Source organism: Platalea leucorodia (assembly GCF_965183815.1).
Source record: "Platalea leucorodia genome assembly, chromosome: 1".
Classification (NCBI taxonomy): Eukaryota; Metazoa; Chordata; class Aves; order Pelecaniformes; family Threskiornithidae; genus Platalea; species Platalea leucorodia.
The window spans coordinates 46821803-46836768 of NC_138823.1; the positions used below are offsets into that span (position 1 = coordinate 46821803).

A 14966-nucleotide genomic window follows, 5' to 3' on the forward strand; every position below is an offset into this window, starting at 1 on the left:
TTCCTTACTCTTGGGCTCCTAGCAGGCACGGTGGGTTACTGGGAGTCTGTCCACCCCCTGGATTTTACCCTGCTGCTGGAGGCCCTGAGCACCGCAGCTCAGCACCCCAGCGCCTGATGTGCAGGTACAGACTTTAGCAGCAGCATCGGAGAGGAGGCCGGGTAAGCCACGCAGCGCCTACCACACCACGGAACAGGGACACGTGTACTTCACAGAGAAGAAAGTACAGATGGGAACATGGCCATGGCACTCTGAGCTCCACGTGCCTCCCACCACACCCACAATGGCATTTTGGTTGCAGCTCAGTTCTTTGTCCTATTCCTCAGCAGCACTTGGGGGTCACCGCTGTGCGCAGCCACCACTGTGCCAGCCCAACCTTCTCTTCCCATCTCCCCTTTACACTCCTCCATCTGCCTCCCTTTCTCCCCCTCTCCTCCCTTCGCCTTTACTTCCCTAGATGAAGTCCAGGGCTACTTACCACTTTGCTGTTAGCACCTTCTGGACATTAAAGTGATCAGCAAGTGATCACACTCGCAGTCAGTATTGCAAACAGACTAGCAAGACACAGACTACTAGAAAAAGATCCTCTGTTTTCCTAACAGATCCAGCCTGGCGGCAGACTCGGGATGACTGCACAGAATCAGGGTAGGTCCTGCGCACATTTGCAAGATTATATTTATAAAATCTAGAAACTGCTTTGAAAAATGACAGTTATTTTTATACCATCTGGATGCACTACAAATTGTTGATGTTATTTGACAAGGAATAATTTTTTTTAAAGGTCCTTAAAAAAAAAAAAAGGATTTTTTTTGCTGCTGAAGCAAAACTCAAATCATTACTTGAATCACCCTTTAATAAACATTCTCCAACTTTTAAATGAAGCGCTATTGATAGGCAAAATGCAGAAGGCAACAAAAGACTACTAGAAATAAGGGTATCATTCTTTTTTTTTGTATTATTGTATATTGTCATGGCTTCAACAGTCATGGCACAAAGTAGCAACATTTTGTAACCTCTGAACAGTCATATTGTGTATAAAATGAAAAAAAGGCTTCTGTAACATTTTGAGCACAAAAGGTACTAGTGGCATGAAAACAGTGCCTTTTCCTCATTACAGTAGAAAATGAGGTTTCTATTTAATAAAACCCCCAACCACAAGGCTATGTGTTTTTGTAACTGTGAATGTATGTCAGTGCTGTTGACAGCTTCTGCGTTGGAAAGGCTCTCATTATTAACTCTGAACAAAACCACACGTTATCTTTTTGAAAAGCAAAAGTTATGTTCCTGATGAGTCAGCCACTTTGCTGAGCTCCTGTGGGATAATTTTTGGTATTGGGCAATGAAAAAATAAATATCACCCCAAAGTTCAGAATATTTTCAGACAACACCATAAAAGGCTATCCAAGCTACCCAATTCCTAAGTTAAGAAGGGAACGGGGCTGGTGAGCATGCAGCCATAAACAAACATTCCACTTCGGTTAACTTTGTTCTCTTAGGTTCAGGATTTAGGTCTCCAGTTTTCCCATGTTGGATCGAAACCAACTATAAAGCAGCTGTGTCCTGTGCAGGACTGACTCCTAAACAGATGTCTTCCACTACATTTTGGGGGACCTTGTGGTGTTTCCACAGAATGAAAATGCTTACGAAGCACTCTGCTCAGCCCAGAAGTTCACCTGTTTCATACTTCTTCAGTCTTTTGGCTGAAGGTACAAAGCAGCCCTTATGGAAGTCAGGTCTTCTTTGGTGGACATTATGGGGACCAGTTTGGGGAAACATCCAGTGGGGAACTGAGTGGAAAACAAAGTGCACTTATCTAGAAGTAGTATTCTATTCCGCACCAGTGCTGGTAGGTAGGGAGAAAGAAGTGAGGGCAAACCCTCCTTTAGTCTGCCCAGTTTAAGTAACTATATGCACCTTTGGCATGAATGACCAGAAAACATTTGTTTCTGTGCAGGGAAGAGAAAAGCTCATACAGCCGTTTTGTTCAGATCTCCCCTGAACACTCCATAAATTGGTAGTTCATCATACAAACATACTTTATATATATGTGTATATATGTATTTTTAATATATTTTCTTTCTCCTCCCCTATCTCAAGATTACTGAAATATAACAGGTAATTCCTGAGCTAATGTTCCAGCAGAATCCAGATTTGCTTTCTAATGTTGAAGTGTATTATAAATGTTTTAGTGATAATACATCAAGCAAGAAATTGTAACTGCCAAAAGCTCCCTTATCTGCATCTTGCACACGAGAGCACCTGATGTGAGAACTATAAAATTCCTTGGATGTTCCAACATCCATCTCTCATGTTGTTGTCCATATAACTTAACTCCATGAAAAAATACACCCATTTGTCAGGCTCAAAGGCACTGAAACCCGATGTGAAGGTTTCCCGAGTGAAGACTGGTACACAATAGCATGTTACATGGATTTGGCTTTTGCAATTGTAATAGCTCAGCTAATTCTCTAGCAATATAATGAGTCTCTGGTATTAGAAGACTGATAGCTAGATCTTTATTTTGACATATAATAGGCCATAAGGACTAAGGGATTTGGAGAGGAAAGGCTACGCAGTAAGCAGCAATCCACAGGGAATACGCTGGAAAGCTGTCTGTTGCTTCACGGAGAGGGTTACGCACTGCAGGAAATCTGCACGTGTCAGATAAGTTTCTATTAGACAGGTAGGATGCAGTCTGCTTTTATAAATGTCCATTTGGTAGCTGCGCACTATCTCAATGCTTGCAGTTTTCTTTAGATTTCCTGTTGTTTCAAAAATACTTGTGACAATGCCAGTATAACCACAACGACGAAGCTTGACTTTAAGCAGCGGCACCTACTCCGTGCAAGAGTAGAAGGGAATGGATGAAACCCACCGTGGCTCAGCACAGGGCACTGCCCCGCTGCACTTCCCTCTGCAACACCTTCAGGGGCAGGAGTGCATCCACAGCGGGAGGACTTCACATTTTCCTAGTTCTTGCTCTCAGATGCCTCCTCTAGTCTAGAGCTATTGCTTCATCCTTGAAGCATACAAGCCTCCTTCAGCTCTAAATTATAGACTGTTCTTCTCCTGAGAATCTCCAGGTATGCTTGAGCCCTGCATATCTTCTAATTGCTGTGAAAGTAACTCTTCTCTCGCAACCTGATGAATCTGAACTCTGTGGCTCCTCATTTAACTCTCCCTATCCCAGCGTCAGTCTCTTTTCCTTACCTGGGTCTGTGCCAGTGAACACAGGCAATTCTTGTATTTCCCATAGAACCTACCCTGAATAATTTCTCATGTCTCGTGTACCTAGAGAAATCTTTCTGCAAACATATTTAAGTTTTTTTCAGGGCATTAAATAACTTGGAGCAATTTCCTCGTGTCGTTGCGAAACAAGTCTTTAAAATAGCTCAGACAAACGTTTTTACTTTTAACTACAAAGCACAAAGTATCACCACAAACTGAGATGCCCCCTACATCCAAAGTTAGCATTTATACACTGTAACAGCTTTTCAAGCATTAGCAGAAATGCAGTGGTATGTTTTAAAATGAACGTTCTTCATTACACAGCCCTAGCACCATTTCAGTGCTACACATATTTTCAGCACTAGCTATGAATAAAGAAACCCCAAGCCGTATTGCAAACCACTAATGCTGCAGCACGTTCCTTGCCAAGGGAAAAGGCACATACGGTATTCAGCACAGCACCGTGAGCACTGTCAATAGTGAATCTGTTCAAATAGGAGGTTTATTACCGGGTATCATGTACTCCATTTTGGCAACAGTGAAGATTTCTCGTTTAATAGCACAGACGCAGCAATGACACAAGAGGAGCAAGCGACGGCAAGGGCAGGCAGCCCAGATCTGTTGCAGGCGCATCCTTTCCGAAGGCTTTCTAAACATTGCCACCTTGTGGGCCTCCTGTCTCCTGGTATCCTTGATCTCGCCACTCTTCCCAGCTGACTCCCTGCGCGGATTTCACAGATGCCAAGCTGGAGGCTAGACAGTTTAAATTAATATCCAGCTCGGGTGGGATGCGATTTAAACTCCCGTAGTTGAGGATTAAAAAAGGGACAGCACGTTACACATTCTATCTGACATTAATTACTAACCCTGTAGAGTGGGGTTTCGTGTAGTTTACTGTTTTTCCACTTAACATTATGAAGGCAGCACTAATAATGTGCAGAAGAGCTGACATGTAACAAAAGCAAGAATACAATTTCTCAAAGCTCCCAAACAGAATGGGACAGAGAAGTCAGATTCATTGCACACCTTTAGTTTTCCTTTTTTTTTATTCTTTTCTGCCAGCATTTCCTTCTTACTCCAGTCAAAAAAACAAATCGTATCCAAAAAGTCTGTGGCATCTAGTTTAGCTTTCATCGGTTCTGTTTCTTGAATGAATAATTCCTGATTACTTCAATCTATTAATTAAACAAAGATGTTGCAAAGGAATATCACTTATTATGGATACCAAACTTATCCAGCTACTGCCCTACAGACATCAAACACAAGTTCTTGGGTACTTTCTCAGTCGCTAGCACTGTAACAAACACAAACACAAGCATACTTACTTTGAGCATCCAAACACTTTCCCTGGTTGCCGGCTTGAACTATTCCTTGCAGCAATTTGGTACTGGGAAAAAAAAAACCAAACATGGAAACCTTTAGTTCAACAAGCAAACAGGAGAGGAGAAAAAAAAAAAAAAAAAAAAAAAAAGAGATTCAGTGAATGGTCTTTGTCTGTATCGGTTGGGCAGTGATGCAATAGCTGTATGCTAAAAATGAAACAAGAGGAGAAGTCCTTCATTACAATACCCTAATTCAGCTGTGTTCACAATGGTTCAGTGTCTAACACATCTGCACAACAATCAGATGTCCCCCTGATATAGTAGCAAATCTATGAGGTCCCTTATGCAGTGCTACATTCAGAGTTTATTCATAATTGCCAGGCACATTGCTGTTTCTTCATCTGACCAGGCTTCTTTGGAGCACAGGCAATCAGTTATGACCGTTGTGTCGTGCAACTGGGGCCTTGCTGCACTTGCCCAAACAGCTTTTCAGAGGAAAAAAAAAAAATCTACTACTGAGAAACTCATGAACTGATACCCAACAACTATGTTTTTGCCAATACAACACAAAAACACTTGGCGATCCTCTGCAGTGTTTCACTTAGCGATGAAGTCATGATGCTGCCCACTTGTAGCAGCCACATTAAGGCCCATTCCCTTCTGTGTTCCTAGATGCGATCACCTACAATTGCTAGATTTGTCCTCACATCCATTCTCTGAAGGGCTATATTACAGGCTACAGAAACATAAGCAGGATCAGCTATATATGGTTTCAATTTATGCCATGAATTACGCACTCAGGCTACGTGGCTAAGTTTCTTAATTCGCCTTCTCAGTCAGCAGGAAACATCATTCCTAACAGGTAAATAATGGTTTACAGTCAGACCAGGGCCCTGGTTATTGCTTGTTTTGCATTCCTAGTCAACTAGTTGAGACAGCCCAGCAGGGAGGTGTATTCCAAAGGCATCTATCTCTGCACAACACCGCAAAACTACACCAAATAGGATCCCAGCAGGGCTTGGATTGAATCAGGACAGAGGGATGCAAGAACCTCTCACAGGTGAATTTATATTCATCATAAACCCTGTTGTAAGAGCAGGAAAACAAAGGAATTCTCACTGCAAATCATTATCATCTGGGAAAGGTAAACAGACCTTTAAAGATGGCTTGTCTAAAGGACTGGATCCCAGCTCCAGGAGCTGTGACTCATCCTGGCAGAGAACTTAGGAAGGCTGCTAGCAGACTGGAAGGCTGAAGCTACCTTAAAGCCAAACCAGAATGGGAATTAGCTATTAAACATGTTATTGTTTCATTTCTTTGAATCTCTCCAAGCCTCTTAAGCTTTGCTTTTCAATGTCCTCTTTTTTCCCTCCATTTGTTTAATGTGGAAAGTAATTCCAGCACAGCTGACAAACCTCAGGCATCCTACTGGCAAAGGAACAGCAAATCCATCATGGTATGTTGGCTTTTGCTCAAGCAGAGCCCCCTGAACTTAAGCTGGGATCTAACAGCACTACTCCAATAACTTATAAGGATGGGACACTTTTAAGACTATGGTTAGAAGAAGTAATCTCACACCAGAAGGTGTTGACCAGAATGTCTAACAGTCAACAGGAGTGGAGAGACATGGCGATTTCCTTAGAAATGTGAGACTTAATTTGCTGATGGAACATTTTCTACACTATACTTTCTGAAAAGAGTGATATTTATGGCATATTGAAGACGGAGTTGACTATTTCATTGTCTTCAGTAAGCAGACCTCGGTTTGGGAGTGATTTGAATAGCACCACCACATTGAACTTCATTTGTATAGTCTTAAAGAAAAAACAGAAGTCCTCACAGCAGAGGTTCTTAAAACTTGAAAACTGAAGATGATGTACCTCTTTGGTTTGACCTGTACATATATCTCAACAACAGCTCCTGCCTTTTTGCCTGCATACAGGTACTTACCGAGCTACAGAGAGCAGTGCGATGGCTGGGGCCAGATGAGATAATTGGCACTTGCTGCTGTGTGCAGTAGCGCTGCCAGGTCTCCACCTGCTCCGTAAGCCATGCCAACACCTCGACCTGTACTTCTGGCTTGAGATGCCGGAGCAGCACCCAGGCAAGGGAGTGGTAGGAAGCACCGGATCATTAAGGTGGAATTTAATTTAGGTGGTCAAAGGAATGCAGTAGAGGTCCTAGTTAGTGGGTGTGAGGAAGGTAACGATGGGGAGCTTGAGTCTTCTTTGGAAGGGTGGAGGGATAAAAGTGTGCAATGAAAACAAGGGGGAGAAAAGGATGCCATGTTCCCTCCCACTACATGCCAGGCCATGCACAGCTCTCAGCTGCAGGCACTGGCATCCTATCACCGCTCTACATAAACCAGCGAGCGCAATTAAATTCGTCAGAATCCCCCAACACAGAGAGGCTGCGCTGGTTTTAAAATAGGTTCCTATCTCCTAAAGAGTCACCTACAAAGACATTTAAAGAACTTACTCCTTCCACACTGGTAAACATAGGAAAAAGATCAAGGGGTAAAAAGCAAGAGGATACAGATCTAGAGGACCTGGAAAATGGAAAAGACCTTAAAACAGGGAAAAAATATTTCTTTAACAACAATTTAAAGAGGAATCTCAGAAAACCCCACATAGTGAAACAGGTAAGAAAAAAGGATTATGCATTTTTCAAGACAGGAAATTATGATTTGTTCAATGTTTTAAAGTTACACATAGCTGCAAGTTCCCTGTATTATACTACCTGTTCCCCTGATAGGGGGATTATGCTGGGGGAAACAGGCCAATATTTACTAGAACAATGTTATTAACAGAATTGGGTAGATTTTACCTACAGCCGCTGACTATTCAGACAGTGCATTCAGTTATCTCCCTCCTACGGTCCACTCCTGCAACAACTCATGTCACCCTGCTGGAGCAACAGTCAGGAAGCCAAGCCCAGCCACAGGGGGTTGGACTGGTGGGCCACTGGTTTCCAGTTAGGGGTTCAAAAAGTCCCTCAGGGGGTCCCTTGCTTTGCCAGGCTACAGCCCTGTAGCCTACGCTTGCCACTTTCTCAGATGCAGTCGAGTTACACAACCTGCCACTGATCCTAGTGTGTGCTGGCGGTGTCCTGGGATGGGTTTGGCAGACTGCTTGGAGTTTATGGGATCTTGGGATGTTCAGTAGACCACTGTTCTTCAGGGTTTACCTGGTCTTGGGAGGCTTTCACCTGCTCCCTCTCAGTGCATACTTTTCCTCCTTGTGAGCTTGTTTTCTGGTAGCTATTGCTACACCCACAAACTCAGTTACCTGTTGAACCCATTCACACAAACTGACACAGAAGGGGCTTCTATGACAATATCCCTTGGAATGCTGTAAAACATTGATTTAATTCTGAATGAATACTGTCTGAAAAAAGAAAAAACCCAAACAAAATAAGGATTGAGCAAGAGAGATATGAGAAAGCAAGCTAAAAGCCAAGCAACTAAGTGAAAAAAGACAGTAAATCAAAGGCAATCTACAGAAAACAAGATACAACAACTTCTAGAAACACATCATATAGTCCTACTATGAAAAGCAGTACCCATAGCTGTTAGTTTGAAGGACCAAGGAGGAAAAGTTAGGACAGAATGTTATTAAGGCGATTTAAATCAAACGTCTTCTAGTACATTTGACGACATATTTTCAAAACTTCGTTGCAGGGGGCTGTATGTCCTGTGTGGGCACAGAGCCCTGTCTTCTGCTACTGTGTCTCAGTGGACTAGATGCTTTCTACTATACTGCACAGGTCTTTTTTCCTCCCTGCTGCCAAGGGCTGGGAATGTGATGTTACATGAAAACAATTTGTAATATAGGCTGACAGTCATCTATTATTGCTTCAAATATCCTCAGTGGTTATAGAAAACAACTTCAAAACCAACTTATTTTTAGCAACTCAAAGAATTCAAGAAAACCCGTCGTGGCTGCTATCCAGGCATTTACTGAGTGGAGAATAGCTTGACAAATTACAGAAATGGACAAACTTGGAGTGTAAATCAGAAAACAGTGTATATCACTATTTACATATGCTTTCCTGTTGAAAAGATGAACTGAAAGATCAAGGCTTCCACTGTCAAATGAAAGAACTGCTGTTTTTATGAGCTGTGCATGAATCACAAAAACCAAAACAAACCCCCCCATACACATAGCAGTTCAGCAGATTTCTCAACTTACTGTTAACTAACAGCCCAACCCTATGCTGTCTCACTGTTCCTGGGTAAGTCCCCTGCACCTACTCAGGGCCAGGTTCTGCAGCGGTATACGGAAGGCACAAAGATGCAGACTCAAAGCAAAGAAATCAAGCTACAGAGCTGAGTTTAGTATTATCTCCAACTCCAAACCCATGAGAAATGCCCTAGTTCAACCTGGAGTGCTTCACAAGGCAGCCCCAGAAAACGAGAGATGTTGCTACCGAGCACACGACAGAGCTTCCCACCTCTTTTGCTCTTGCCATTTCAAACACGGCTTTGTCCCAGTGGTTCTGCTCCTCTGCCAGTGCTCTGGTTTCAGGTCATCTATTGGCATGAAAAAGGCCCTAGAGACTTCTTATAAAACCCTGTTCCCTCCCTCTCATTTACAAAGCAACCAATCTTTTTTTTTTTTTGTCATTTACATATAAAATAAATCCAAGCATGTCCTACTTAACAACTTAGTAGGAAAGAACATGCATCCTTTCTCAGGAAGACTTCTAACCCTACTTGAGAAGCCACTGGATCTTTCTCCCCATAGAGCAGTAAACCAACTTCTGTCATTTCTGTTGTTCTCTCCCATCCCTCCTCAATCTTTTGTAAAATGGAGTTTCCAAGATGCAAGTGCCTTGGAGACAATGCCAGGTTCAAAGCTCCAGCCAACTGCAGTGTCACGCCTCCCTTCGTGCAGCAACCTACCTGCCCTCCTCCTATTAACAAATGCCTTCCCTGCCCTCCTGCCCAGTAATTTTGAGATGCAGTAATTATCTTCTAACTTGAAAAGGGTGTAACAGAGCTCAGCTCATATAATTTTAGTTAGTTAGTGTGACAGATTTGGCAAACTTTTTTTTTTTGTCATAACAAGCAATGCCAAACCAGTATATCAGGCAGTAGGTGGCAGACCGAATAGGATGAACAGATGAGAATGTGTATTTACCATTCTTTGTATTTATCAGCAGGCTGCCACATTACACTTAGCTCCATTTCAACCAAAAAAAGTTCATCTCTTTGCTCCTTTTTGAGAAAACCATCTTCCTTCAATTATTTGAGGCATCCTTTTGTTTAAACTTCAGTTCAGTCTCATTGATGTCCGCATTTCAATTTCACACTAACTAAAAATCTGTTCTACTTGTATTGTCAGTGCCTACATCTGTTGGCTTCTACATCTAATACAATCACTAGTTTTGTTCGGCACCTGTCTGTGGTTTGCACATTTGACTGCAGCTTACTATTGATGCTCTTCTGTACGCGCTAATGTATTATGCATTTTGATGTGTTTTTCTGGTAGGCATTATACCACCTTACTGAACACACTTGGTTTAAGAATAACTAAAGTTGGTCAGGTGCCTGCTTTGTTTCATACACTAGCATCACTTAACACATTTCTTTTTAATACTTTCCGCTTTATAAACATAAGGTTATGCTGCGGTGATGCGTATGTTTTACAGTGAGGCAAGAAAAGCCAGCACTGACTAAGGTTTCACATTATGAAGAATTTGGCAATAATATTGCCTTAAGGCATTCCAGCCTTAACTGTTCGCTCCTTATTTATATCTCTGGGCTGCCCCTCAGTCTTTCTGAACAGCTTTGAATCCAATCCACTCTGAAGCAGATTCAGAAAGGGATCTAATTTCAAAGTTACTTTTTTTTTTTTTTCAGATTTAAAAAAATAAATCTGGGGCAGTTCCCTGTTTCAGTACACAGCATGGCCCCGTCAACAGCTGGGTTGGCACAACTGGGAGGGCAGGAACTGACAGGCTGGTATTGCTGACCAGAAACGGGTAGAGGGAACAACTCCACTGAGTGGGCTGGAATATTAAGCTTTAAAAGCAGACATGAACTCCTCTTCAAATATGGCCTGGAAACTGGTGGGTACACAGAGCTATAGGAGAACACATATCAGCTTTTCCCTCTTCAATATGAAAGGGGTAAAAGACACATGGAGGCCAGCTAGCATCATCTGCTTTGGTCCAGGTCAACCCACTGCAAGTTTCCAGTACGTTTATCAATTCCTGTGCCCAGCTTTAGGCTTAATTTTTTGGCTGAATTTTTATAGGCTAATCAGCAACTTACAATTACAAAGAAGATCAAAGGAAAAAGCATTAAGGTATACATTCAGATGTTAAAACCCCAAACCCTGTGACTGTGTTTTGACCCGAGACATATTTTCTGAAGTTCTTTTAAGACAGCAAAACCTGGATTTTAACACAAGGAGTCCTGATGGCATAATGATATGTTGAATTACTCAGGTTGCCGTTCTTTGAAAACAAGCCTGCTAAACAAGCGTGGTAGGAAGAGCCCAAGCGTAGCTTCCACAGAAGTGTTATACAGGCAGCTACAGCAACTGCAGGACTCTCAGAACTACTTCAGGGATCTAAAACGTACCAGCTTTGGGACCAGCAAAATATTTAGAACAAGTTGGTTTAAGAGCTTTAAAAGACAGATGTTCAAGCTGAAGAAGTAACTTAAATTTAAATGGCATCCTTCACTGTAACCCTTACACTTCTAGATATGACTGAGAAAAATGCAGGTAGCTCAGGGTGCCTGAGATTAGATGGGCTGAATCCCCCTCTGTTGTGGGATTAGTTTTTCAGATGTCTCTTTACAGTGAACGAAGAAAATTAAGCACAGCAGAGAATAATTAGCAAAACTCAGTTAGGTGGCCACATAGAGGGGGATAAATGCTCCTACCAACCCTCTGTTCTAACACACTGCTCTGCTATGACCACACGGCTACGCCTGCAAGTTGTCTAGTTTACCAACCAGCGATCTTTGCTAAGTTACAGAATTCAGGAGCTTTCTTTAAAAAGTAAAAATAATCTCTAAAACTGTGCAACATTTGTTACTTATACCTATTTCAGACTAGGAAAGAGGCAAGGACAGGCCTGGAAAGCAAGTATGCAAATTCTTGCCCCTGGGAGGGAATGACCTTGCTGGGTCCCAGCTAGCTGGAGACCAACTTCAGAGAAAAAAGACCTAGGGGTCTTGGTGGACAGCAAGTTGGAAAAGACTCAGCAGTATGCCGTTGCAATAGAGGATAACCCTGCACTGGGCTGGGTTTGCAGATCTAGGACAGTAATTATTCCCCTGTATTCAGGGCTTGCGAAAGTAAAGTACCTGTGTATTGGGGAGCCACAAACCAGTGATAGACATACTGGAGCCCAGTCTACTATACCAAGATGGTTAAGGAGCTGCAGCAGATGATGCAGAAGAGGCTGAGAGAGTTGGGTTTGTCCAGCCTGAAGAAGAGAAGGCTTAGGGTGTGTGGGGATGTATCATTGCAGCCCACAGCTACCTAAGGGGAGGGTGTAGAGAAGATGGAGCCAGGATCTTCTCAAAGGCACACACTGACATTGCAAGAGGCAAGTTTCAACAGGACAAATCCCGATTACATGTTAGGAAAAGTGTTTTCGTCACAAGGGTGGTTGAACATTGGGTTCAGTGAGGCTGGGAAGTCTCAATGTCTTTGAGACATTCAGAGCTCAACAAGTTCCTGAGCAACTTGATCTGTTTCGGGTGGCTTTGAACAGCAGTTGGACAAGATGATCTCTTTCAACATGTAGCATCCAATGATTCTGTGTGAAAGTATCATAACTGCAGGCTGCTTGTTGCCTTCTTGCCTTACCCAGGAAAGAGAGCCCTAGTTAGGGTATTAGACTGCCATCTCTGCCCTTTTAACAGTTCTGGCACATTTTTCTCTCTGCCTCAAGTTCCTGAACAGGAAAATGGGATTAACACAAGGACATAAAGATAAATTCCAGTATCTGTGGCAATGGTAAAAACAGCTGAAGTCTTGTATCTTGATTTTTATTTCAGTCCTTAAGAATCTAAATATATAATACATAAATATATTTATAATACATAATATCCAATATATAAATCTAAAAAACAAAGTTTTGCTCTTTACAGGACTGGTGAAGCAGATAAAGTTCTTGGACTCCTCTCTTGTGTGAGCAGAATGGATTACTTGCAGTCAATTACAGATGTACAAACCTATGAAAGCTGTAACGCTGTATTTTGTGGAAGTGTCCTGTGAACCTCTGATTAGATAAGGTGCTCAGATGACAGCTGAAGATACATTGAAGCATGTAGCATCACCTCATTTGTACTGCACAGATCATCACATATGCTCTGAGTCATAAATCAAAAGCCAAAAAAGTTTGAGCGTTTTCCTCTCTCATTTTCACCTAATCAATCCCAACCACCCAGTCTTCCTAGCTGGCATGTAAAAGTCACTTTTCCATAGATCCACAGTGCAACAATCATCCCTGGATGCCAATCTCTGCTGAAAGGACTATGTTAATCTTTTACATTACTTAATCAGTGGAGAAAAGTGGTCAGGTGGTCGCAATGACATAATCACAGCCAGGTGGTCATGAAACTCTCCGTAGGAGCATGTTTTAAGCTTTCTCCAAGCTGCTGAGCAACAGATCCCCTTTAGTATCTCATGTTTTGAGTCAGTCCTTCAACCATCCTCACCTACAAGGTGGAGGAATGGCACAGCATCACTTCACACCCTTCTGCACATACTTGAACTGAAATCAGTCAGCGATTGCTGTGTTTGGCACAGGTAACATGATCTGGGTATGTTGATAGGATTGGATCCCTTCAGGGAGTAGGCACAGAAATGCTATTTGGTATTCATCCATCTTTCAAAACAGTGAGTGCTGGTTTGCTTACCCTACCCAGGTGGCAGTAGCTCTAACCACTAAGAGAAGCAGAACTTCACTGACAAATATAATAGCTACCTATATTCTCAGTAAGGATTGGAAGCCTGCACTTGTAAAAGGTCTATCAGAAACTGGGGGCAACCTTGCATCCTGACTGCAAAATGGGAAAGCTAAAATGCACTGGGGCTTGAGGACACTTGCATTGTGGTAATGACCCCACACAAGTAATTAGAGCTAAAATTGCAAAACATATATATTTGACAAAGGGAGCACAGAGCCAACTGATCTTTTTGGATCTTGAGTGTTTATAGAACTGGAAACTAGAAATGGGTGTCTACTTTACATTAAGGGAAACAAAGAGTGTCATTGAGGGGTTCTTCAGAGCAGGACTGTATTTGAAAGCTGCATAAATACCTTTCACTCCTTCAGTTACAATAACATTGCCACCTGATCACAGCTTGTGAACTTCAAGTCGAAGGAAAACATTCCAGTCTGTGAGATAAGAGTGACAGCTTGTTACCTCATTTAGGTTCCCCATGATACTACATAATTAAAGCAAGTCATTTAGGAGGGGGTTCAAAAGGTTGGCTGTCAAACTTCAACCCCTCAAGTTAACTTGCTTTGTTCTGAAAGGATAGTTTGTATTTGGAGTCTACCAGATCAGAACTTTCTGGGCTGCATTTTTGATCTGCAGTGTTTCCTCCAAGAGGCTGCAGTACACAGCTCACAGGAATTATTGTTTCTTTACGTTGTTCTGCAGAAAAGAGCCACAGAACACAGTGGACCAGTCCACTAACTTGAAGGCACATACATCACTTCTGCTCATTAGAAAAAAGCTAACTGGGAAGTTTCCAAGTTATTCTACAGTACTAGGTTGAATTTAAACTTCCACAACATTCTGCTCTAGAAAGTTTTTCCTTCAGCACACTCCCTTTAAGTACTGATTTGGAGAAGCACTAAACCAATTTCAGTAGTATACACAATTTAAGTGTAGATACTTCTCTCACTGCTTTCCCCAGACACTTATGTTTTCTGTTTGCTGTCCAAACTAAGCAAGAAAAGTCACCACTTAACTGGAGAAATGGATACTTTGGATTGATTTGCCATTTACATGCACATCATTTCCCTTATAGTTGACTAAACTTCTATGCTGGCCAGTTTTTTACATCTAGAAGAGAAAGCCTGTTAGCTTAGATTGGGAAGCAAAACTCCGGCAGTTTTGCTGTTTGCTTTTTTGTTTGTTTCCCTCTTTCATAAACCTGCCAGTACAGCAAATCCTGTGCAGAAGAACCAGTCTTACTGTTTCTTCTCAGGCACCTGCAATCTGCCCTAGACAACCTAGTCCCTGTTAACGTTGCTAGATAAGCTTTCTTCAAACTGTGGCACTTTCTGTAGTGGCAGCCTCCTAGCAGCTGTTTTTCTTTGGAGTGACCAAAGTGTCCTTCAGCTGAGCCTGAAAGAGCGCTCAGCACACCTCCCGTCTTGCATAAACTCACTTACTCTCTTTGCATCCAGGACTCCCAAGACAGCAACTATTAGGTA

The 14966-nt window shown here is 42.3% G+C and overlaps 1 protein-coding gene across 3 annotated transcripts in view; it reads right to left on the minus strand.

Annotated features, from left to right (window-relative positions):
- The window catches only part of MAPRE2 (microtubule associated protein RP/EB family member 2), a 103092-nt gene that overhangs the window by 71088 nt on the left and 17038 nt on the right, over positions 1 to 14966 (minus strand). For all 3 annotated transcript variants that reach the window (XM_082308060.1, XM_082308057.1, XM_082308059.1), the window contains exon 2: positions 4554 to 4615. Coding sequence is in view for 1 of the 3 variants with exons in the window: in XM_082308057.1 (XP_082164183.1) it covers positions 4554 to 4615 (62 nt within the window). In the remaining 2 variants the exon portion in view is untranslated. The remainder of the gene's footprint in view (positions 1 to 4553; positions 4616 to 14966) is intronic.